The sequence below is a fragment of the Mauremys reevesii genome, linkage group 8, assembly GCF_016161935.1.
Source record: "Mauremys reevesii isolate NIE-2019 linkage group 8, ASM1616193v1, whole genome shotgun sequence".
Lineage (NCBI taxonomy): Eukaryota > Metazoa > Chordata > Testudines > Geoemydidae > Mauremys > Mauremys reevesii.
In genome coordinates this window covers 87,899,895-87,926,813 of record NC_052630.1, presented here as the reverse complement: position 1 = coordinate 87,926,813, position 26,919 = coordinate 87,899,895, and the positions used below count along the sequence as shown (strand labels likewise).

General features: G+C 41.2%; 1 protein-coding gene across 1 annotated transcript in view; it reads right to left on the bottom strand.

Moving 5' to 3' along the window:
* Window positions 1-26,919, bottom strand: part of NEGR1 (neuronal growth regulator 1) — a 216,606-nt gene that overhangs the window by 176,520 nt on the left and 13,167 nt on the right. The window contains exon 3 of the mRNA XM_039483111.1: window positions 4,025-4,156. Coding sequence (XP_039339045.1) covers window positions 4,025-4,156 — 132 coding nt within the window. The remainder of the gene's footprint in view (window positions 1-4,024; window positions 4,157-26,919) is intronic.

The following is a 26,919-nucleotide window of genomic DNA, read 5'->3' as shown; positions in this document are numbered from 1 at the left end:
AATCAAAACACACACTCAGACTTCACTGGAAGCATACGTAAAACGCGGACAAAACTTCATTAGCAAAATTAAACTACAGAGTCCCTTCTCAAACTAGCCATATACCCTCCCAAACAAAAGCTCTCATGTACACAAACATCCCACACACTCAGACAAAAAACATGAGTGAATAGATTAGTCGTACACTGTGTCCCGTACATCAGCAGTCTTGGGCTTGAATTAGGGCTACCAATTTGGGTTGGACTTATTCCTAGAAGTTTCATCAGATGACATAATCTTTAATTAAAGATTCATTTTTAATTCCTTGGATAGCTCAGCAGGGAGAGAGTTCTAGACTGAAGAATACCCTCCCTCAACCTGGGGAGCCAGATGTTTCCCTCATACCCTGTCCCCATCTTATCCAGTACAACAATAGCAGGAGGGATAGCAAAAAGGTTCCCCTGCACTTTCCATTTCTTCATCCTAGAGAATCACAAGAGGCCAGGTAGCTCTGAAGATCACCTTCTTTCCCCTCTAACCCAGAAAGGGGGTCAGACAATAGGAGAAGACAGGAGAAATAATAGGATGCTAGGAAAGGAAGACATGGGGAGTCCTGAGGTAAGGGAGACAGATGTGGCTCAGTGGTTCAGAGGGAAAGGGGGAGACAGATAGGGACCGGGCCACAGGAGACGGAGAGATTCTGATTCCTGTGAGGAGAATAGAAAGACTGTCTTAGAACCAGGGAAGATAGGTTCACAATGTAATTTGCACTCAGGGGTTCAAAGACTCTTTTACTGGAAGGTCTCCAAAATCCTATTATCTAGCTGTGGAAGGGGGCTAAGAATGAATTTGCTGTCTCTCTTGCAAGTCCTATGTGCAAGATTTGCCTTCAGAATATGTACAAGGCTGTTTGGAGGCATGACAGGGGCATGCCTAGTAGACCCGCAGGTCAAAATCCTCTTTGGGTGCACACAGGTACTGTGGATGGAACTGCACTGTGAAGGCTGAAACAACAGCTGTGAAGTGACTCTAGTGATGCTCTGCAGCTTGAGTCAACTTAACTGCCAAACTTCTACAGAGACCACTTGTATAAAACTGAGCACAGAGGTTAGGATCTAGCCCTAAAATCTTTGCTCCTGGTTATGTAAATATCCCAACTGAAGTTTGGCACATACTGCAGATTCTCAGCGCTCACATTAATTTTCTTCTAAATTACTTGAAACAGGAGAAAATCAATTTGGCTGCTTTCTGGAAAAATTAGGACAGATACTTTATTGTTCCAGATGTTTTATTTCATTTTTCTCTAGCAAAAAAAGGTTCATACAGAAATAAAAATTGCCAGCATTTAATCCTAGACTTAATTAGTTTGTAGCCGTAAATAAAAATTACATTTATATTTTTATATATTTATATTTAAAAGTAGCTAAAGTGTAAAGTAATATTTGAAATATTCATTATTAACAGACGTGTATATGTGACTAAGAATTAGACTGGAGAAGCTATTAGTGCTCTTGGTATAAGGAATGATGTACTTAATAAGGCTATAACCCCCATCAAGTTGCAAAGTCAAACTGGAGGCATTTGTGTCACTGAGCTCCATGACAGAATAACAGTTTACAGGGATTAAAGTATTTATTATTGAGCACCTCGCTAAAACAACTCTTTCAGCCTCGCCAGTTCCCTCTTCTGTACCTCAGCTCGCTCCTTCCCTCTACATGCAAAATTCTACCTTTACCTGAGCGGCTCTTGAAGAGGAGGTGGAAGAAAGAGGAGAGCTGTGAGGAATCAAAGTTTATTTGGCAAAAATGCCAGCCCGGAAGCTGTCGGCGAGGATGGCTGAGGGGGCACCGCTACAATGCTGCCAGGTACTATTAACAAGGAGAAAGTGTGAATGGGACTAACAGTGACTGCTGCATAGGCACGAGGGGTCTTGGGGCTGGAGATGCCTCTTAACCAGCAGAAAATGTCCCTTTGGGTACATAGGATGTAGGGCAGTGCACCTGCTGAGTATACACTTTGGTGCTCACTTAACTCTGTAAAACATTCTGGGACACAGGTTGCATGAAAGTCACTCCACAAAATAAGGGCCCCACTCTACAAACCTTTATTGATGTGAAGCCAATTAGACTACTGTAATGATAAAGGACCAATATTGTAAGGATTTGCAGTTGTACTGTAATACACTATATTATAACAAAACATTGAAGAATAACAATGCTGTACACTTACATGTTGTATAAAACTATTATAGTTATCCATAAAACTAACACTAATTTTAGATTTTTAAAACAATTATTTTCCAAAATTTGGGGTGCATTCAGCAAAATGTTCATGGAAACAAGGGACACAGGAAAATCAAAGTACAGACTCAGTGTTAAGCTTCCTGAAGCAGTTTTGCTCATATTATAGTTTTACCAATGTAAACCTGATCTGCAGAGTTTCTATGTATTTCAACCCTGGACCTCTCCGTGGCAGAGAGATTGCCAATTATGGTCAATTGTGCCAAACCCTCTGGTGATTTAGGGACATGTAAAAAAAGCTACTAAGGTGCTGATTCTGCTTCCCTTACTCTCTGAGATCACTGTAAGTACTAATCCATGTAATTAAGTGAGGCAGAATCTTGCCTGTAATGATAAGAATAAAACAATCAACTAAGCCTCTACAGGTAAAAGGCAACTGCATTGATCTACTACATCCCAGCACATAGTGGCCTGCAGCCATACCATTTCATAAAGTAAACAAGGTCAGGCTTGGTCAGTGTTCTGATAGGATATCTCCAAGGAAAACCCAAGTAATGCATTTAGTAGTGCAAGCAATTCTGCCAGCCATTCTCCTCTCTCTGAATCGTTACAGAACTAATTTCATAGCATGGTGCTAAAAGCACTGCGCTTAGAGACACTAACTTTTGAAGGAGGCACAAACCAAAGTCCTTGCAACTTGTAATTATTTAAGATCCCAAGGCAATTTTCAAGAGAAGAGACGTGTTAATCCTAGTGATCTGGCCAAATTACAATCTGAGTAATTGCATTTAGCCTACCTAAAATTTCCCTTGTAGTTCACCCTTAAGAATTTATTCTCATTTCCTCCCCTTAAAGTTACGTAGTTTTACTAGCATATAATTAGTGTAATATTTCAAATCAAAAGAGTAGTGTAACTGCTCTAAGCTGACAGGAGAGAGCTCTCCTGTTGGCTTAATTACTCCAGCCCCCACAAGTAGCAGTAGATATGTCGGCAGGAAAAGCTCTCCCTCTGACATAGTGCTGTCCACACTGGTGCTTAAATCAGCATAAGTTATGTTGCTCAAGGGGGTGGCTAAGTCACATCCTTGAGCAACATAACTTATGTTGACTTAAACTGTAGAGTAGCAAAGCATTGACAAAAAAGCCCATGTAAGGACAGACTTGATAGCCTATAAAGTAATCTAACAGCCAGTCTTACGCACTTCCACTGATATCAGACATCTCTACTAAGATGTTAATGAAATAATTGCATTCTAGCAGAGCTTCTCATGTATTTGTACTGGGGTTATATCATAGTAAGACCTGCTATTTAATATACTTCCACTGAGATAGACCAGACTAAATGATCTCTTCTTTCTACATTACTGTACAACTGCACAAAATTAAACCGCAGAACACTGTGGCAAAAGAACTCTGAGAAAAGAAGATAGCCTTCAATGTACAAATACAGGGATTCCAGTCTCATCAGTAATAATGAGAATTACACAGTTCAGTCTCCAGCGTGAAAAAATATCACCACCCAAGAGTCTGACTTATGTCCACAAAAGCAAGAAATGTGAAATGTCAACCATTACCATCCTCCATTTTGCAGAAGAATTGGAGGACACAGACATTTCAGCCTTTATTCCACATCTCCCTTTTGTGGAACTAACTCAGACCGTGAGTGTCCAGGATGTTTCGCTACTTTAATAGAAAAGGGCTATTATTTCAGCAGCTTGTTGCCACTATACTACATTGGGCTGTTTTCTTCTCAGCTCTTTTTTCCTCTCCACTGGATTTAGTGATTAAAAAGTAACAGGACTTACAGTTTACTGTGACTTTTACTTTTTTCACATCTGGGACTGAGGCATCATTTTCTGCACTGCACTCATATTCCCCAGCCTGGTCTCTTGTAATTCCATAAATGTCCAGATATTGTCCATTTTCAAATGGTTTTGCTGAAATGAAAAGAGAGCGAGAGAGAATAAATTAGAGAAAGTTTAACTGGAGGTTCATGAAGCATCATTCAGGTATATCAACAAACTCATGATTTTCTTCTGGATATTGCTGACAAAATTATTCCAAATAAAACTGGGCAATTATTATAGCCTTTGTTCTACTATGTACAGAAAACAATTCTAAGGAAAGAGAAAGTTTAACAAGTGATACTTTAACAACTACTTCCCAGGAAAGGTTATACACATGTTCTTTATAATTGATTAGAGTTCCCTAATCTCAACATACATCAGATAAACTCATCTGCAAAATGGGCATAGATCTAAAAACCTTCTAGCTCTGTAGATGAAATTCACCAATATGGTTCCATATATATTGATTTTTACAAAGTGCTTCCAGGTTTATTGTAAGCACTTTGAGATCCTTAGAAGGAAAGTTCATTTTTCTCTCCTTTGAGCAGTTCTCAATAGACTAAAGAACAAATAAAATACCTTTAAATTCTGCACAAAGTTATAAACATTCACAACAGAACATAAAATAAATTGAAAATATTAATTAAACCTTACTAAAATGCACAACAGTGGTTTTAATAAATCACACGTTGGAATATACATGCTTAAATGGGGGGAGAAATTGCTGGAAGTTGCTATCCACACTGTGACAACACAGATAAGATTTGGTCAACTATTAAGAACCTTGCAAACAATGTACAGAGCAATGGAAAAATCTTCAAATAGTTAGTTGTGTCAGAAATTCATGATGAGTACAAGGCCTGTTTATTGCTTAAGTTCCACTTAAGCCTTATTTTAAGGATTTAATTGATATATAGGCCTCATGCAGGTTCTCTACATAGGAGTTTCTATACTTATCAAGATATCACTCACTAACAGGTCTCAGATACTGCAACTCTTTCACAGGGGAAAAAAAAACAGAAAACACCAGTTCCAAAAAGTAGTAATGATAAAACTGCAATGGAAAAAATATGAATTGAACTGAACAGAGATAAAATCTAGTGAAATAATTTACAGGATACAGTAAATTGCACCAGGATGATTTTTTCCGATGTTGTTCATAAGAGAGAAATTATGAAAAGTAATCTTCCACAAAGGAACCAGCTGTTACTCTTCAGATGGTTCGCTGCTGTTATGGGCCACTGTTGCCAGGTTGAATCAATTTATTGGAAAATTTTATTTAATATCACTACGAAGAGAAACATATGTTGTTGTTCTGTACTGCATAAAACATATATTTGCTTGTATGTACTGTCACCTACTTGAATGTGCTGTACAGTGTATGCTGCTGAGGCACTGTATGAGAACACTGTATCACAGACACTAATTTTGGCTTAAGAAAACTATTTCAGTGAATAAACCAAGGAACACTTTGCAGATTAATCTTTCAAAGTGCATACATTTGGCATATAAGGTTGCATTTCAGAAACTGATTGTAAAATCTCATTGTGGCTTGTGGTGGAGTACGATATCCACAGGTGGCAGGGCTGCATCACAGACTCTCTATGGATTCTATTCCAGTTTAGTGGCTGAAGGAGCAGCCACACCTCTTTTATGCCCTCTCTGTGGGCTCTGGGGAAATTGGAGCTAGATAGTTAAGCATATATTAGCTTCTCTTCCCACAAGGGATAGACTGGCTCTCTGTTAAAGGGGTGATGTGAGTGCTTTATGTAGGTTCTCTGTGTTTAGAAGAATTTTACCCTATATTAGAGAAGTGAAAGTAGAAGATATATCATATGGGACAGCCTCATACAACCCAAACAATCAACAATCCACATAGACACAGCAGGATATCAATAACCCACACCACACGGTGAACAGACATCCCCGCCAGCACCTCCAAACCCAGGCTGATAAGCACTCCTGGTAAATCATACAGCACACAGAGTTCACTGAAGTAACATATAAAAATATGTTTATGATTGTTTCTTCCTTTATTTTCAGTGCAACACAGTGCAACAGCAGCTAGATGGAGGCCCACCTCTGCTCCCTGGTCAGCCTTTTATACAGCTTGTTTTTTTCCCTGGGTTCTCCAGTTGGTGAGCTAATTACCTCCTTAGCTCATCAGGCTCTCTACAGATGTAAGTGATTCATTCTACCCTTCCAAACCCAATCAAGCTACCTAACTCCTTCCTGCTCTAACTGCACTCAGTGTCCTGGGTGATCTAAGGGTATGTCTACACAGTGTTAAAAGACCTGAGGCACAGCCGCAGTTGGCCTGGGTCAACTGACTCAGTCTCACAGGGGTTGAGCTGAGGGGCTAAAAATTGCTGTGTAGACATTCAGGCTCAGGCTGGAACCCAAGCTTTCAGACCCTCTACCCTTGCAGGATAGCCACTTTCAGCAATTCCTCTCCACTTTTAAGCAATTTTTCAGCCCCCGAGCCTGAGTCAGCTGACCCGGGCCAAAAACAAGTTTGTAATCCCTGTGTAGACAGATCCTAAGTGACCAGGGTGCTGGCCTGTAAAGGGCTTTATTTGTAACTGCTTACAGCACTCTGTCACACTCACAAAAAGAGAAGAATAGACAATCCACCCTCGCTCTTCTCTGCGGGAAGTTACATCATAAAAGATTAAAAATGTGATAATGTATCTCCTACAGAGGACTGTTCACAAAACTAATCTAGAATATCCTAATCCTTACCTCTAGGAGCACTTAAAGCAAGAACTGAGTTACCGGGAAGAAAAAGGTTTCAACGGGATCAGAGGTGTACTTTACAAAATATTATGGGAAGCACTGGGTACAAAGTCCAAAAAGGGTTCAGTGAAAGGCTACCAGATCGCCATGAATTTATGGAATTTATTCAGCTACACAGAGGAGACCCTGTCAAATTCCACATCCCAGAGGGCAATGCTCCAGTGAATCATATACGGAATGTTAGTATTTTCCTATTCATCCAAAAGGATCTGCTCCAGTTAGTGAAAGACTCTTTAGTTTCCCAAGTTTGTATGATAATCCTGCATCTAAAAGCACATTGTATAGAGGCCACTCACTTTTTGTTTAAAGATCATGTTGCAACATGAAGGAAATCAACTGACAAGAACTGGGTGAGTATTATTCCAATTTTACAAAGGAAACTGAGATACAGAGAGGTTAAGTGACTTGCTCACAGTTACACAGCAAGTAAGTGGTGGATATGGGAACAGAAATCGAAGCTGAAATCCTTGTCTCACTGACATTAGTGGAGTTTTTCTAATGATGTCAGTCGGATCAGGATTTCAACCCGAGTGTCTTGATCATCTACTCTAACAACTAGACCACACTGCTTCCCTGGAAATAACTTTCCATACACTCTACCTGTGCATACTAAAAATAATCACAATACTCAGTTTGGGTAAGTCATTCCACCTTGTAATTATCTACACAAAAGTAGACTAAGGTCTGGTCTACACTAGGACTTTAATTCGAATTTAGCAGCGTTAATTCGAACTAACCGCTCAACCATCCACACTAGGAAGCCATTTAATTCGAACTAGAGGGCTCTTTAGTTCGAATTTGGTACTCCACCCCGACAGGTGGAGTAACGCTAAATTCGACATGGCTAGCTCGAATTAGGCTAGGTGTGGATGCAAATCGAACTTAGTAGCTCCGGGAGCTATCCCACAGTGCACCACTCTGTTGACGCTCTGGACAGCAGTCCGAGCTTCGATGCTCTGAGCAGCCACACAGGAAACGACCCGGGAAAATTTGAATTCATTTTCCTGTCTGGACAGTTAGAATCTCATTTTGTGGTTGGACATCGGGGCGAGCTCAGCAGCACCGGCAGCAATGCAGAGCTCTCCAGCAGAGGAGTTCATGTAATCTCTGAATAGAAAGAGGGACCCGGCATAGACTGACCAGGAACTCTTGGATCTGATCGCTGTGTGGGGCGATGAGTCTGTGCTTTCGGAGCTGCGCTCCAAAAAACGGAATGCAAAGACCTACGAGAAGGTCTCCAAAGCCATGATACAGACAGAGGATACAGCCGTCATGCAACGCATCGCCGCGTGAAAACCAAGGACCCCAGACAAGGCTACCAAAAAATCAAAGCGGCAAACGGATGCTACGGAGCCTGCCACCACTGCCCCACCAGTGACCGTGGACTCTGACGATGGGATAGTGTCGACGGCCAGTTCCTCGGTGATGTTCGCGGATGGGGAAGATGAGGAAGGGTTTGTGGAGGACGAGGCAGGCGACAGTGCTTACAACGCTGGTTTCCCCGACAGTCAGGATCTATTCATCACCGTCACGGAGATCCCCCAACAACCCTCCCCGGCCATTAACCCAGACCCTGAATCAGGGGAAGGAGCAGTCGGTAAGTGCTGTAACCATGTTAACTTTTATTCTTAATATAACAGGAATCTGAACTGTGTGAAAAGGAGGGCTCTCTAGATATGGGGATAGAACAGAAATCATCCTTGGAGAGCTCCACGAAGCTCTCCTTGCGTTAATCGAAAAGCATCAGCAGGAGGTTCCTGGGGAGAGCTGCCTTATTGGGTGCTCCGTGGTAGCAGAGTTTTCCGCGCGAGGCTTTCATGAGGAACTCAGGGAGCACTGCCTCCCCGAGCACGGCTGCATCGGGCCCTGGTTCGTGCTAGCTTTCACGCAGCATGCGCTCTCTATGTCCTTCAGTGACCCTCCTCAGGGTGATCTCGCTCGGAGACTCCTGCATCTAATTAGGGTAATTACTGTAATTTTCGCCTGGTCAAAGTATTTTTCAGAAATCTACGGACAGACGGCATAGCACAGACTCAGCATGCAGCTGCGTGACGAGCGTAACGGAAAGCCAAAGAATATAATGGATGCTCATGGAGGGAGGGGGGAAGGAGGGAAGCTATCCCACAGTTCCTGCTGTCTCCGAAAAGTATTTGCATTCTTGGATGAGCTCCAAATGCTTCTAGGGTCAAACACAGTGTCTGCGGTGGGTCAGGGCATAGTTCGGCAATTTGCGCACACACCCCACCCACCACCAGAAGTGAAAACAATCCTCTGTTGACTGTTTTACATGTCACCCTATCTTTACTGAATGCTGCAGATAGACGCGATGGTGCAGCACTCAACACCAACATCCTTGCTCCCCCCACGCTATTGAAGGCTGACGGTACAATAAGATGGAAATCCATCCTCATCATCAGCCTCTTGGCATATGGGGCAGTGCAAAAGGGCTGGTAACCATGCCGACTAGTATCAGTAAGGTCGATCAAGGGCGCCTGTCCCTAATTTTTGATGGCTGATGGTACAATATGGCTGGTAACCGTCCTCATCATTGCAACAGGGGGCTGAGCTCCATCAGCCCCCACCCTTCATTGTAAATAAAAGATTCAATTGCCCCTGGACTAGCAGAGGGATGATGGGCTCCTTCATCCACACTCCTTAATGTCCTGCCTGGACTATCATTGCAGCTGGAGGCTTCCTTCCAGTCATTTCTCACAAACAAGTCACTGTGTCTTATTCCTGCATTCTTTATTACTTCATCACACAAGTGGGGGGACAATGGTATGGTAGCCCAGGAAGGCTGGGGTAAGAACGGAATGAAGAGGTGATGTTGTTGCAGGAGTACCCCCTGTGAATAGCATACAGCTCATAATTTATGCAGGATCAGACACAGAGCGGCTGTGCTCTCTGGTTCTATGATACAGTGGTTCTCTAGTACACTTGCCCATAATCTAGGCAGGACTGATTCTATTTTTAGATACCAAAAAGGAGGGATTGACTTAGGTAGTCATTCCCAATTTTTGCTTTTGCGCCCCTGGCTGCTCGGCCAGGGGCACTTATGACAGCCCCAAATGGGGCAGTGCAAAAGGACAGGTAACCATGCCCATCTTATTACCATCTTATTACCAATTTATGGCATGGTTGATGGTACAATATGGCTGGTAACCATCTCTGCTGTCATGCAAAAGCAAAAGCATGCTGCTGTGTAGCGCTGCTGGCCCGCCTCTGTCAGCGGCATCTAGTACACATACGGTGACATACACAAAAGGCAAAACAGTGTCCATGGTTGCCACGCTATGGCGTATGCCAGGGCAATTCTGGGAAAACGGGCTTGAAATGATTGTCTGCCGTTGCTTTCCCGGAGGAAGGAATGACTGGCGACATTTACCCAGAATCCACCGCGAAAATGATTTGTGCCCCAGCAGGCACAGGGGTCTCAACCCAGAATTCACAGAGACAGCCTAGACTCAGTTAATTGTTCACCAAAATGTATCTTTGCAAGGAATTCACTCCCTGTTTCCCATCTCACAGCTTCCACTGTCTCCAGACCTGCCACAGTATCCCCCTCGCAGAGGCTGGCGAAGATTAGGCGGCGAAAGAAAAAGACAAGGGACAAGATGTTTGAGGAACGTATGGGCTGCTACCTAGCAGAGGCGGACCAGCAGAGCCAGTGGAGGGAGAGCGTCTCTCTGTGCCAGCGCTCACACAGTGAACGGGAGCAGAGGTGGCGTGAGGAAGACAAGCAGGCGACTGAAACAATGCTTGGACTAGTGAGGGAGCAAACGGACATGCTCAGGCGCCTTGTGGATGTTCTGCAGGACCGCAGGAGGACAGAGCCCCCCTGCAGTGTATCTGCAACCGCCCTCCCCCGCCACAAAGTCCTGTCCCCCCCTCACCGAAAATAATCAGGAGGAGGGGCGGCCGGGGACATGAATACTGTCACTGCACCACAGCACAGTGCTCAAGTACCCAAAAGCTCTCATACCCTACAGTTGCCGAAGTCCTTCACTTCCAGACTCACAGTAGTCCCAATCCCAGTCTCATCCCCTAACTGTCTACTTAATTAATAAAAATGCTTTGCTGTTAATTACTGTTTCCGTTATGTTTTTTCAAAGAAGACTGTGTTCGAATGGGGGGCGTGGGGAAGGGTGTGGTTAATTGCATAGGACAGTCACCTTTCCCAGGGTACAGACACGGGGGCAGGATCAGCAGTGGGTCACACACACGATGCAGTCAGTAGGCAATCTGGTCGGTTTTTGGAGGTGGTTTCCAGGATCTGTGTGGGCGGGGGAGATGTGACTTTGCAGCGGGGGAGGGCGGTTACAGATCTTATACAGCGGTCCTTGTCCTGGACCGCTGAGTCACGCAGCTGAGGAATCTGTATCCGTCCTCCTCCACCACAAGGTCACATATCCGCCCGCACACAGAATTCCATAAAGAGGGATGGCAGGCTCTGTTGAAAGAAGCCTTCCGGCACTGCGGACCGCTCTAGGAGCAGGAGCCTGTCATTCCTTGAGTTTAGAGGCGTCTTTACATCACCGCACACCCTACCCAGCACAGCCTGCGTCCCAGTTTCAACCCTTTCACGAAAAGTCATGAATAAAGAAACCTTTGTTAAGTAATAATGGGACATGTATTTTATTTTTACACGTGTGCTGGAAGTGGGGGTAACTGGGTGAACGGGGTATGTAACCGAAGAGGAGAGTTAACAGTCAGTGGGTAAAGAAACAGGGGCAGGTTCAGCTTCTCTGTAAAGAAACTGAACAGTCACAGGTCACGCTGCTCGCTGCTCGCTGGTATTTGAAGAGTTCCTTGTCGCTGTCCCAGGCGCCTGTATAAGGCTTCATGAGCAAGTGCATTAGCGGGCAGGCTGGGTCCCCGAGGATGACTATAGGCATCTGCACATCCACAACAGTTATTTCGTGGTCCGGGAAGAAACTACCTTCCTGCAGGCGTCTGAGAGCAGCCCACAGTTCCTGAAAACACACGCATCATGAACCTTGCCCGGCCACCCGACGTTGATGTTTGTAAAACGTCCCGTATGGTCCCCCAGTGCTTGCAGCACCATTGAAAAGTGGCCCAATTTCTCAGCAGCTGACTGTGGAAGAGCTGGATGATAAAGTGTGAGGAGGAGAAAACGGCGATGATCGCAGCAGGCTCCATGCTTGCAGTGCTGTGGCGTCCGCGCTGTCACTGACCAGAAAAGTGCACGAACAGATTGCCCGCAGGCGCTTTCACGGAGGGAGGGAGGGAGGGAGGTTGTGATTGACGGTTCAATGACGACACTTACCCAAAACCACCCTCGACACATTTCTCCCCCCAGCAGGAATTGGGGGCTCTACCCAGCATTCCAATGCGCAGCGGGGAGTGCGGGAACTGTGGGATAGCTTCCCACAGTGCACCGCTTCCAAAGTCGACGCTGGCCCCGTGAATGTGGACTCCGAAATTCGAATTAGTGTATTTAGTATGGATACACAAATTCGACTTCATAAGGTCGAATCCACAAATTCGAACTAAGTTGATTCGAAATAGTCTTGTAGTGTAGACAAGGCCTAAGTCTGTGATAGCTAAACTTATGGGATAACAATTACATGGGAGGCTGTCAATAGGAAAGCACACAGTTTGTTTATAACACTGAGAAAACAATGCATAAAACACTACAAAGTATACAATACTGTATGTTAAAAATCCTTTTAAAATTATGAGATTAAAAACTCTCCAACCTAAATTTCTCTGGGGATTGGCTCAATCGTGAAATTTGGAGACAGGTTTTGTCTAATCTTGGGGGGTAATTAATGCCTTTTTCAATTCTGATTACCAACATCAATTTGGAAAGAAGACAATAAGTGAAGTGTAGTGTCTTGCAAATCCATAAAATAGATATTCAGGATTAGACTCACTGGCCACTAGCTAGCACTCCTCACTAGAAACCCCAGGTTGTTTTTTTAAATGCATAAACATAAGGAAATTCCCCAACTTCCTCTCGCCTATTTATAGCCTTCTTAACCATTCTTTGATTGTAACTGTGCTTGAGGCATTTACTTTGCAATCTGAATGTGATAATACTCAGCCTCAGCAGAGGTCAATATCACTGCCACAGTGCCACTCCATATTGACAGAAGTGACAGGTTTAGGTATTTGGCACAACTCTGCTACCACAAGGGTGACCAGATGTCCCGATTTTATAGGGACAGTCCTGATATTTGGGGCTTTGTCTTACATAGGCTCCTATTACCCCCACCCCTTATCCTGATTTTTCACACTTGCTGTCTGGTCACCCTAGCTACCACAAAAACAGCATTAGTTCCCAGATCTGGTAAGCAGTCATCAGTCTAGTTGAAAATTATCAACAGAAACAATATCTGCAGGGAAAGTGAATGTGTAAATAAGTATTGACAACCTTTCACACATCCTCTATACCTGTCAAAAATGCATGTATTCTGGAATGCCATATTCAATGCCCTCTCAAAAACATTAAGTGTTGTTTTCTTTCTTTCTCCAAGCTTGTGTATTTTAGGGGTGCTGAACGAGTTGGTATTACCAGTTAGCACTCAGAAATGGATTGCATTAAGTATGTTAGTGTCCAAAAGAGTTATTTTGAGAAAATGGAAATCTGCAATTCCTCCCTCATACACAGATTAGTTTAGGGAGCTCTCTACTACTGCATTAATAGAAAAAATTACTCTGTAATAGAAATGCTTGGAAAAAATATGAGGTGCCTGGTCACACATTAAACTATTGCATACTTTTGCAAGTTAGTATATATTAGTCCCTGATACTCAAAGGTTATATTCTCACTTATTTATCTATGTAGTCACTTTAATAATTGATGCCCTGCATGATGCCTACAGGTTTAGGGGTGGTTGTTTGTTTGTTTTGCATGTTTTATAAATGATGAATGTTGAATTTTGTTATGTATATGATATTTCCATCTTGCACATGTATTTTTATGCTTTGTTTTGTTATGTGTTTATATTTTAACATAAAAACAAAAAAAAGTTGTTGTTTTTTAAAGAAAACTTGGGCACACTTATATGATTCTTATTAGAGGGGTGTACTGGTGGTGCAATTGTTAAGAGTCTGTCAGCACTTCCTTTGTAAATCTGTTCTGTATATGTGGGGATGCTATACTGACCTATTCAAATTCCCTGGCACAACTATCTTTTCAGAACATTAGCAATCATGTAACAGCAGATTTTTGTAACTGAAAATAACTGGAGAAAAAGATCGGAGCTACACAGGCTATACCACTAATCCTTAAAAATAGATTACAGGTCCTAAATCATAGATTCTTAGTATCTTTTCTACAGTATAAAGGAGTTGTCCTAATGAGGAGTGGTGAAGCCCTGGAATGGGTTACCTAGGGAGGTGGTGGAATCTCCTTCCTTAGAGGTTTTTAAGGCCTGGCTTGACAAAGCCCTGGCTAAGATGATCTAGTTGGGGTTGGTCCTGCTTTGAGAAGGGGTTGGACTAGATGACCTCCTGAGGTCTCTTCCAACTCTGATATTCTATGATTCTATATCACATATGAAGTTTGTGGTAATATGTCATTATCATGTATAAAGTTTGTGGTAATATATGCACAGTACATCACTATAACTCATTTGCTTACACATTTTGAAAATAGGAAAATGAATTTCATAATTCTTTGAAAAGCCAGATATATATGCATGTATATACAACATTTTCTCATGAATCCAGGAATTTGTATTAATTTTGTCACTAATGTCTATTACATTTTATCTTCAATATCAAAAGCATCTGGAGAATTCCAACAACCATCCAATAGAAGAAAAGATTTTATATATATATGCACATCTACCCGTGAGCAGAGACAATGAGTTAAGACATATTGTGATTACTGTATATCCAGTTAAATAAAGCCATAGCCATAGGAAAGAGAGAAGAAATTGAATTACTAGTCTCTGAAAAAGAGTTTCAGAAGACAATTTAATTTTCTCACTATTAGGCTCTATAGTATCTCATAGATGAACTGGAGAGAGAAAGTGGGAATTAGAGTTCTGAGATGAAATCCTGGCCCTACTAAGTCAATGGCGAAACTCCGACCGACTTCAAATAGGCCCAGAATTTCACCTCTAGACTTTTACAATGAACTATTTATGTATTTTTAAATTAGTTCATGAATAGAACAATCAAGATGAGTCTTTACCAATGTAATGACAGTTTTTGTTCGAAAAAAAAACCAAGGAAAATTGTACACATTGTATAGGCTAGCAGTGGCTTTTCTAGCCTTTTAGTGTTTATTACTTTCTCTCAAAAATATTATTTTTTAGCTATGTTTTTACACAGTTCTTGGGATAAAACATGCAGAGCACATCTGAGTGTTCATATTAAGGGTTTGTGTTTCAGAGTAGCATTATAACATAATAGCAATACATCATTACACAAATGCATCATTAGAGTGACAAATCTTTTGAAGATATTAAATTGCTGTATTACTGTCAATCATCAAAGCAATGTAGCTGTGATGACGTGAGAGCACTAAGTAACGTTAATGCCAGCATAAACCTGTCAGTTACCGTACAGCATTTTTAGCTTAACAACATTGCAGTCTTCCTTTAACATGAATATGTAATCCTCAAATATCACCTTATTGGGAAGAAAATCTTTTTTTCCCCCTTGATGCTGTGTTCGAGAGAGAGAGAGAAAATTACTCTTAGGAATCATTTATATTTTTCTACCTGCACAACCTTCCCATTTGCTGCAGTTTATTAATGATTAGTTTTGACTCACCAGGGTACAGATTGGTTTTAAAAGTGAAGATGTCAAGTTTAATTCCCCCCTCCCATCCGAAGTTACACTACCTTTTAATCACTGAGCAGAACTACCTGTCATGCTAATTTATATATCTGAGCCCCATAAAGTTACCATTTTTTGAAGTAATTTTGAATTTTCCCTTTACACTCAGTGCAACAAAGAACACATGACTGTCTCATATGCTGAAATGCATTAGCGTATTGATTTTGCTGCCTTAGAGGTAGAATCTTGATATAAGGACAACTATCTACATTTTAAGATGCTATGGATCAGTTGCTATCTTTTGAAAGGGGAAAAAAAACATTTAAACCAAAAGATTTGATGGTTATCTGTGGGCAGCATGTCTACCAGATTACTCCCTTTGACTTTTGGGGATCTGTTTCTAGAAATCTTTGTACTGCATGGAAGAGATTGGTGTATTGGCAGCACAGACACAAATACCAGTCTTCAATCGACAGATAGATTATCTGGGAGAGAAGTACATGTTTTTTTCTTCATTCAGGGTTCTTGATTCAGAATATGTTATCACAGATTTAGTCAAAGCACGAGCCTTTAACAGGGAGAAATTCTTGTTACGTTGTGAAATTCAGAATTCTGTTTGGCAGAGCTGAAATATATGAAACATTTCATTGTAGAAGATTTTCTTTCTCTAGTCTTCGAGGCCAAATATGAAAATTTATACTTCTCAGTTTGGAGAAGTAAAGAATTTATAAAACAACAACAACATAATTAGGGCTAACTTCAACATAGTTCAGAGCCCTTATGTGAGGATTTATGGACTCTTAGCAGGGTGCTAATTATCCGTGACTGATGCTAATACAATTTCTTCATTTCAATGGTTAACTCTTTGTTAACATGTGTGTTTGTATCTCATTTTAAGTCGGTATAGTTTTATTTTTTTTTCCATTCCTTTGTTTTTGAATATTTGAATCCTGCAGTTCTGATTCTGGCTACATCTAGTAACTTTTCCTTCATTTGGGTAGCTTTTGGTATACAAAAGTGATATCCTTCTCCATCTTGCCTCCATCATGGCTAGTGTTTTACTTTATCTACTATAAAAATATCGGACTTCAATAAAACCCACTGATTCCTCCAGTTTTCTCTCCCAAGATTTTTGTATGTAGCCTATTAAGACAAGGCAATTACTGCATTCTAAAGTTGAGGATATGTTTACCAACAGAGAATACTCAAACACTTAATCACAATCTCATTAGCTGTTTACGCACAAAACTCACTTCATCCCTTTTATGAGAAGTCAAGTCCCTCATCAGTGTAATCATTTACTCTCCTTTTCTACACTGATATCCAGCACTCAAAATGAAAGGGGAAGAAGTTAATAGATGGCTACACTATACTCTCCTGTTCTTACTACTAGGGGGGGAAAGGTAAAATAATTTAAGCAAAGAAAAAGTTGGAGCATCGCATTATATTTTGGAGATCATCCACCACTTCACCCCTACCCTCCAATTCAGGCACTGCTCTCCAGAAGATCACATTGCTCAGAACTAGACAGGGTAAAGAACTTACAAAAATAAATGCAAAATTATTTGTAGTTTGTACTTGCTTTGTGTTTGGTTATGAACTAGAAATTTCAATGAAAAATCCATCATATTTCACAAAACTTTGATTAAAAAACATACTACTTCTCAGGTGATAATTAGTCCATCTCTGAAGAGAGAAAGCCTAATCTGAATGAAAGATGGTTTTAAAATTCTAATTTTCATGTGTTTTTTATGCAAAGATAATCATTTTGCCCATTGCTGCTGAAAATGGGACATAAAATCACCTGAAACAAAAAATAAATATTCTTATACACATTTTTCTAAAAAAATGATCACCAATTTTGTATAGCTTTCCTCAGAAAATGCATGTTTTACTAAGACTATCACTGTATCCTCAGTACATAGCAGACCAAAGTATTTGAATATCTTAGTCTGAATCTCCCTCACTACTTATAACAACTCCACATTAACAGGCAGAATTTTTCATTGGGTTTCAAAATTTACAGATGACGTGAACATTTCCAGAATTACTGCTAATTGCTCTTAAAGGGATACTAAAACATTTGAATAGTTCTCATAATGATGACATTTTTATGAGACCATTTAATTGTCAGCCTATTAATCAGAGTTTAATATCAGTGACTCCATATGTAAAGGACTGATACTGAAAGTGATTTTCAGTCCTGAATCCTCAGATTTAATCTATTCTACAGTGGATTTCATCCATTGCAGGGTAAAGTCCATTGAATAACCTTTTTTTAAAAAACTGAAATCAAAAGACATTTCCTTTCTGAAGGATAGATGAATTTTTGAGGATTCAATACTATACATTTTCTTTCCTTAAATCCAAAAACAAAGGGAAGGTTGAAAGACAGTAACCACTGGAAGCTATTAATTGCACTGCTGCCTTTACATTGATAAATAAAACTATGTATTGGTGGAAGTCTATTTCCTTTAATGGGTTAATATCTCCTTTTTCCTCTTGAGTTGGTGAGAAACTGCTACAGATGTGTTTCATATTAAAGAGCCATTGATTTAGTGACATGTGCTGACTTTACAGATTGCTAAACTTGACTCCAGAATAGTAATTTTACAATAAGATGAACTAGAGCATGAAACCTTTGGCACTTAGGAAACTCCAATTAGTAAAGATGCTTCAGTGTGTCTCCTCAGCAATATAGGTTATTGTGATCAGATGTAATCTGTTCTCTGCTCTCTACACTGGCTTCCGATAGACTACCAAATCAAGTTAAAGTTCTCGGTCCTTATTTAGGTTCTTCAGGGCCCGAACCCAGAATATCTAAAAGTCTGGCTAAAGCTCTGCGATGAACACTGTGGTTGACAGATATCCTCCTCTGGCACAATGGAACTCTCTGTAATAAGGGTAAAGCAAATCAGTGCATAAGACAAAACTTTCTCAGTGGCCAGTCTGAGACTCTGGGATAAACTCCCCCAGGAACTAAGGACAATCACAAACCACACGGTCACAATTTCAGGGTAATTGAATTCTGTATCCCGCCTCCGTATTCCACTACAGGAATGTCTAGTCATATCTCAGGCTTCTAACCATCACCTGTCTCTGGGGAGCCCTGTGCCATACATACACTGTGATATCCACAGCAAGCCAGTCTGCCTAACAGCCAACACCTGTGTTTGGATTTCTTTCCAAAGACAATTAGTGTTTTTACCTATGACCACATAACTCTTCCAAAACAAAGTACATTTATTATGAGATCAAAAGCATCACAGAGGAAAAACATAAAAACAATAAAAGGATTTAAATCCTCACTGAACATACCAGGAATTTCCCATCTTCCGCATGGGCAGTCCGGTAGGACAAAGTCTTTCCAACCCTTCTGCAGGGGTTAGGGTCACCCTAGGACCTAAGGTCCTGTTGGTTTGCTGAATCAGAAGAATCAGAGTCTGTTTAAACTAGCTTTTTATACCAGAAATCTTGCTTTGTCTCCCAGGCCCTTGAAAACAGATAAACAGATACAGATAAACAGATAAAAATAGTCCCTCCCCGCTAAGGTCAAGCTTGAAAGGCTGGGTTTTTACATAACTACTGTTGGAGGATGTAGTGAGGTGGAGTGGTCTCCCACTGAGCCAGAGGGGGAGGGCACTCTCAGATCCCTGGTGGGGAGAGCCAGACCAGGCCCATCCCTCCCGCCAAAAGCTGAAGGATGGGACAGGAAGTTTAAGAGGTTTGGTCTCCAGCTTAGTTGAGCCTGAGCCAGGGAAGGATATGGATGTCCCAAGCGTGCTGCAGGCCCCAGGCCCTGCTACCAAGCAACCAGCATCTTGACTCCAGAGGAAGCGGAGAGGAGCAACCAGGATTGCCAGCAGCCAAATACCCCGATGAGACCCCTGAACTATGGAACCCCTTCCCCAGCCTAGGGTAGGAAGTAGCCCCTAGGGAAACCAGACATTGGTCCAGTTTTACAGTCAGAACCCAAGTTACCATGTTGCGGTGGGATGCCCGCTGACCTAGTGGTCTGGGACCCGGTGGAGTAGGGTGGCCCAAGTCCCCCTACCCTTGTGCTGGCTGCCTACCCACCTTACGCCAGGCTTACATTTGTTTGCCATCTGCCTGAGTCAGGAATCAGCTGAAAGACTGCAGACAGCCCCACCCTGCCTAAAGACCCAAGCTCCCTAGACTGTTTGGTGCTCTGTCCTGTCTGACGGCCTGGGCTCCCTAGACTGTTTGTTGCTCTGCCTGAGGGTCAGAGCTACCAGAACTACCTAGGCTGCTTTGCTGCTCTGCCCTGCCTAAGGGTCAGAGCTACCTAGACTCTTTTGCTACTCTGGCCTACCCCACCAAAGGGGCCTCAGGCCCTTGGACTTGATTCATTAATTCCCTGATAGTTGGTGGTGCCCCAATGACGAAGTGAGGCAAAGTGGCCTGCCACTGAGCCAGAGGGGGAGGGACAACCACTAACCTATCTACAGAGGATCTGCATTAATCCCCCCCCCCCACACCACCTCCTCAGGATTCCCCAGGAAACCCATTTAGCAAGCCAGGAACACACAAATACACCTTATCATTTGTATGGGTGCAAATATAGGCTATAAATATTCTACAGCTCATGCTGTCTGGCCCATCTGAATATAAGGGCTTTTTGAGATTTTCATGTTTTAAGTATAAAGTACAATATAGTCCTCAAAGATGTTGCATGCGGTTGCAATATCTGTCACACACACCACTTCTACTTCAAGTGCAAGGAACATGTCTTTGACCTTGCCTTCTCTAACATAAATACATAGTTGTTTTCAGTGTTGTTGTAGCTGTGTTGGTCCAATAAACAAACAGAAGTTGGTCTAATAAATGATATTACTTCACTTACCTTGTCTCTCTTAGAAATACACAGTGACATGTATATTAAAAAAAATGAACAACTAAAACCCTATCAAAGCAAGATATTCCACTGCACATACTTCTCCCCTGGGGACAGGAAGAGAGAACTAAACATGTGACAGATGTGACATGAGACTTAATGCACTACTGGAAGGCGTTCAGATACCATAGTGTAAGAACCTATATAGAGTAGAATAAAGTCCCTATAAAATATTAATGGCATAAATATTTAAAGTACAAAATGGAACACTGTATATTAGGCTTCTCTTTTCTATTCATTTCTAATATGGCCATCACAGTAGCATGTAGGTTTTATGTACATAAATTTGTCAAGTATAATTGACTACAAAAAGACCTAAGCTCTCCGCTTCCCCATTGTAATACTGACTTTCACAAAGGGGTCACGAAAGTGGTTGTCTTCCAGGAAGCCATCACTTGAACATGCAGGTCCAGCACCTTGCAGCAGATTTGAAACTGAAGATTGAGACATTTACATGCTCAGATGTGTTTCCTTCAGACTGGCCTATTTAGGAACCTGTGAAACCTCCCGGCTCATAGTTAATCCTGGCCCACTCATTATTGATCCTTCCTGGCATGATTTGCTACTGAAACTTTCCTGGATTGTGGGTAGGCCATTCCAATTTAGTTGCAAGGAACAGATGTTTCACCTTAAAGTTGAGTACAGTGCTAATACCACAGTCAAACAATTGCCCACAAGATGAAAAAATGATGGCATAAGGGAGGCACCTCATTGCCATTGCTTATCAAATTAAATCACTGAATTGTTTTACATTATTTTTCCTAAGCAAAGAAACTAGTTTATGCTATAGAATAATACAGTAAATATATCTAAATCTATCTATATATCTATATCCATCTAGGATCTTTACAGTTGCCAGTAGGGTGCACATCATAGCTACTCAGAACTTCACAGCTATAGTGAGACTGGAACTCGGATCCTCCTGCTCCAAAGGAATAGGCCTCTAACACTTGAGCTAAAGGAATATCTCAGTTAGCACTACAGGGGCTATGGTGTAGTCAAAGAATTCTGATTCCATCCAGAAAAAGGCAGTACACATACCACTAGCCAGGTGATTACATGGAGTGTCATGGGGAAATTTCGTAGATGGCAAATGCATATCAGTCTAAGTAACAGCTGTGCTGTCGGCAGAGTTATTCTTGACTAGCAGTAAGGCTTTAAAAAGAAGCAAGGGAAGTGCTTGTGATCAGTTGGAGTACTAGACAGATGAGTGGCAGCTCCAGGCTGGCAGCAGTCACTGGCCTCAGGAATTCAGACTGATGAACCAGGAAACAAATAATCCCAAGATTTAAGATACCTAGAACAAAACAATTCAAGTGGGACCTTAACAACGATCTAACAGAGAGGCCTTTCAGATGGGACCATTTCCATAGTACTTGAAATATCTTTAATTCGACTTTGAATTATAAAGCTAGGAAAAGCTCCATTTATGTCTAGATATTTTACGCAGTTGAGATTAGTATTAGGATTAGCTCTGTAGTGTTAATGACAGCAGCTATAGAGTAGTGTGGAAGTTATCAGCTTGTTATAGACTAAGAAATGCTGTACTGAATATATTGTTTTGGATTGTGATTTTATTAATTGAAGTTTAGGTACACTAACACCTATTGTATTGGTCTGTACATGCGCATGCTCTATCGACACTTGAGTCTATATAATTCACTAGGTCTGAGTGCTACAACTGCAAAGTATAGTTTAAAGATAAAGCCACTTTTGAGTTAAAGGAAAAGAGTTGAGCATCTTAAAACATAAATTCACACATTATACAAGTCCTTGGAAATCTGATCCTATTTGATTTAAAGTAAAAAAAATCAATTTTCATTTTTAAAAAAGTCCATCGCACATAGTTCTTACTTTTTAAACAGGATGTTTACTGTTTCTGTATTGTGCGGAAATATTCATTAAACGTTTGGGAAAAAAATTACCCTACAATAGCTAAATACATATGGAACAAGATATTTTAACATTTTAACTTTTAACATAGTTAGTGCTAATTTTAAGGCTTGTTAATTTTTCAGGGTAGTTATTTTTAACTGCAACTAAAAGCAAACAAGCTGACTTTTTCCCCATGAAATGTCAAGATTTTTGTAGTAATCTGCTCCAGTGAGATTTTTGCAGGAAACGTTCTCTCTTTCTACGTTCCGTGACTAGCAATGCCTTTTGTCCTGTAATTGAATTGAATCAAATCCTAGACTCATTCGTCCTAGACAGTCCCATCATTTGAGCGCTCTGAAGATGTATTACACTAATATATCGTCAGAACGACCAGTGTTATGATGATACATTAGTGTAATATATCTTCAGAGCTTTAGCACTGTCCAGAAACAATAGGGCTAGTATTGGATTCAGTTCAATCATGATGTGTGCGCCCACACACACAAGAGAAGGGGGCATGAAGAGAGACTGGAGTTTGCTAATAAGGGGAGGGGAGTCACAGCATGAAAATGAAAAAAAAAACTACCTCCAAAACATCCGACTGCCAATATTATTGAACTGCAAATACTTAGTGTATTGCAGGCAATAGACAGTGAACTGGCTGTGAATATTCTGCTTTGCAGGTGTTTATTATTCTGCTGTTATCATGAGCTATACTGTAGATGGTTCAAGTAGTGGTGCCTATTCATAGAATATCAGGGTTGGAAGGGACCTCAGGAGGGCATCTAGTCCAACCCCTTGCTCAAAGCAGGACCAATCCCCAACTAAATCATCCCAGCCAGGCCTTTGTCAAGCCTGACCTTAAAAACCTCTAAGGAAGGAGATTCCACCACCTCCCTAGGTAACCCATTCCAGTGCTTCACCACCCTCCTAGTGAAAAAGTTTTTCCTAATATCCAACCTAAACCTTCCCCACTGCAACTTACTCCTTATTCTATCATCTGCCACCACTGAGAACAATCTAGATCTATACTCTTTGGAACTCCCTTTCAGGTAGTCGAAAGCAGCTATCAAATCCCCCCTCATTCTTCTCTTCTGCAGACTAAACAATCCCAGTTCCCTCAGCCTTCTTCTCATAAGTCATGTGCTCCAGCCCCCTAATTATTTTTGTTGCCCTCCGCTGGACTTTTTCCAATTTTTCCACATCCTTCTTGTAGTGTGGGACCCAAAACTGGACACAGTACTCCAGATGAGGTCTCACCAATGTCAAATAGAGGGGAATGATCACGTCCCTTGATTTGCTGGCAATGCCCCTACTTATATAGCCCAAAATGCCATTAACCTTCTTGGCAACAAGGGCATGCTGTCAACTCATATCCAACGTCTCGTCCACTGTAACTCCTAGGTCCTTTTCTGCAGAACTGCTGCCTAGCCACTCAGTCCCTAGTCTGTAGCAGTGCATGGGATTCTTCCGTCCTAAGTGCAGGACTCTGCACTTGTCCTTGTTGAACCTCATCAGATTTCTTTTGGCCCAAGCCTCTAATTTGTCTAGGTCCCTCTGTATCCTATCCCTACCTTCCAGTGTATCTACCACTCCTCCCAGGTTAGCGTCATCTGCAAACTTGCTGAGGGTGCAATCCACGCCATCCACCAGATCATTAATGCCCAACACTTTCCATTGTAAGACCCTGTTTTCTGTTGCTTATATCTTTGACAGAATTTAAACCTTTGAGCTTAAATTTCCCATTCTGTTTGTCTGTCAATGGCTGATTTATTTTATTTTTAAATTTTATTTTATTTTTTAAACATCAGCAAAAATGGTTCATCTGTTTCTCAGAATACGTTATTTTGCCAATGTTAACTTTTTTTTTTACAACCATTTCTTTCTCTTTAGTGCCTCCTTGCTTTGGCACAGAGACTTGAAATTTGGCAAGGGGATCCTGTTAGACAGGAGTGCTGTGTTGCCAGGCATTGGGACTGTGAGGAGGGATGCTGTCTTTCCTGTTCTTTTTCTGTTCTTTCCTGTTCTCTCAGTGCTCACTCCTGCAGGCAGCGAGGATAGAGAGATAGTAGCCTGGTCTGAGTTCAGAAGGGTGAGGAGCAGGGTCAAATGGGATGGGGAGAAGAGAGACTGGGACAAGGTGCTGTTGAAAGTGTGAGAAAGAGCTGGGGAACAGGACAAAGAGTCAGAGGGACATGGGTTGACTGAGATGAGGAACCTGAGATGAGGAGGGGCAGAAGGGAGACTGGGACTGAGACAACACAAGCTGGAGGGGCCAGAGGCAGAAGGGTGGGTAACCACGAGGGTAACTCAAATAGCTGTGAAACCCACTGGCAAAATGTGAACTTCATCTCCTTCTAGTGGATGGGTTACATAGAGGATGACAACCTACTACTACTAGTTAGCTAAGTGGCAGACGTCTGTGTTATGCATCTACACGTTTTAATTCTGCTGATGAACTATGAGGGTGTGACTATGGTTCCAACATGGTCTACTCTGTTTTTTTCAATTTGCTTTTTAAAAATCTAGGAAGTACATCTAAAAAGTATGTTCAAAGAACATTCAGCTTGTGAAGTCAAGCACTCAAACGTTAGGAAATGCCAGAATTAAGGGCACTCATATAAACTTTAATAGAGTCTTTAATAACATGATCACAGACTACGTTTTCCATAGGACTCCTGCTCATTCAGCACATGGTGCATTTTTCAGTAACAGCAAAGGATCTAAACAGATTTGCAACTGCCAGCTTCATCCATCTCTTTTTGTCTCACCACCAGTCACAATCCTCTTGTTTTACCTTCTCCGTCCCCCACACCCTAAAAGAGTGAGAAAAGAGAAGCATATCTGAAAACCTTGTGCATGTGTAAAACAAATAGCTGCCAAAGCAACTTGTTGAAAGAAGAGGAGGAACTGCAGGTCATCTCCTTCCCTTGCTCACCTGGGACATGAACCAAATCAATGGAGTGGATCAGGCCATTGCAAAATTACTGCCTTGTGGTATTTAGATGGGGGTCCACTTTCCGTGTACAACTCCTCTTGGTAACATTTGCAGTGCTTGCTTTCCAAAGATGGTAATATAACAAGTATAGTGTGTATACAAGTGTTTAAAACTAGCATTATGTTTCAGACAGACCTTAATTCTTTAAGATTCTAGTTTCATTCTTAAACTATGGATGTTAAACTTTGCTCTTAAATGTCAGAACAAAATAAATACCTACAATTTAATCAAATGACATTTCAACAATACGAGAATTTCAGATTACAAACTACAGTTTCACATTCCTTTTGGCGTTACACTGTGTGTGTAGATTTTGTGGATTTACATAATGGGTTTGTATAATGAATATTTATATAATGAATGCATTTACATAATGACTAAGTAAAACATTCACCATAAAGATTACAAGCCAATAATTTATGTACTAAGTTAAAAATCATCTTTAAATATATTTTATTTTCATTCACATTAAAGTTTTATTTTATCTCTTGTTCAAAAAATTGTATCAGATCTCATCCAAGTAGAGGCTGCATTGATGCAAACCATGATAACTTTTCTGAATTAGGCTACATTAAATCATTTGTATACAGAGATTTTAGTATCTTATCTTTTAGCAGCAGCTTTGACAAACAATTCCAGAATCTTTTAAATATAATTCTTTATTACTTAGTGCTGTATTCTTGTTCTGATGCATGTATGTAAGCCTCACTGTTGTCAGTGGGAGTTCTAGGAGAGAACTGATGAAAAATATGAAGGGCAAATTAACCTTAGCTCTAGATAAACTCAATTTGCAGAAATTAGGATGCAAACACTATAGAGAAAACTAGTGTTTGCAAGTATCCTGTACTTTTTTCCCTAATAAATCGAGGCATCCCTTGCAAATTTTAATTGATTTTTAGTGCTGTTTGTAACTGTTTCTATTCCAAAATATGTGCTCCAATACAGTACAGCTACATTGTTACCTCAAAAGAAAATTACTTCAACAATTTACATGACAGACTACCAGACAGAATATAATCTGTTGGGTTTCCAGGGCAGCTTGTTTCTATATTGTCATGGAGTTATTTCACAGAGTTTCTGGGCCTTCCTCCTTTCCCACAGACCAGTCCTAAATCCTCTATCCGTATCCCAGAGAAAACAGAGCCATGACAATAGTAAATCAGATACAATAAATTCAAACTCTATTTCAGTTCTCTGCCAAGAGAGATTTATCAGTGTTTGCTCCTTGTAAGAAGTGGGGTTAAATGCAGCTGGAAACCAAAGTAAATTAGCCATATTATGATTGAGCTTCTTTCTTTATTATCCTAGACAATAGTCACATAAATCCAAGTTAATTAAGATTAGTTACTTACTCTACAGTAAGTGGTTTTTTTTGAGACACTCTGTCCACACAAATTCCATTCTTGGTATGCATATGCCCCAGGTGCCTGAGATTAGATTATTTTGAATAGCAGTGTCCCCACCATCCTCTCATCCCATGGCTAAGGTTACAAAGGGCAGGGTGCAACCTGC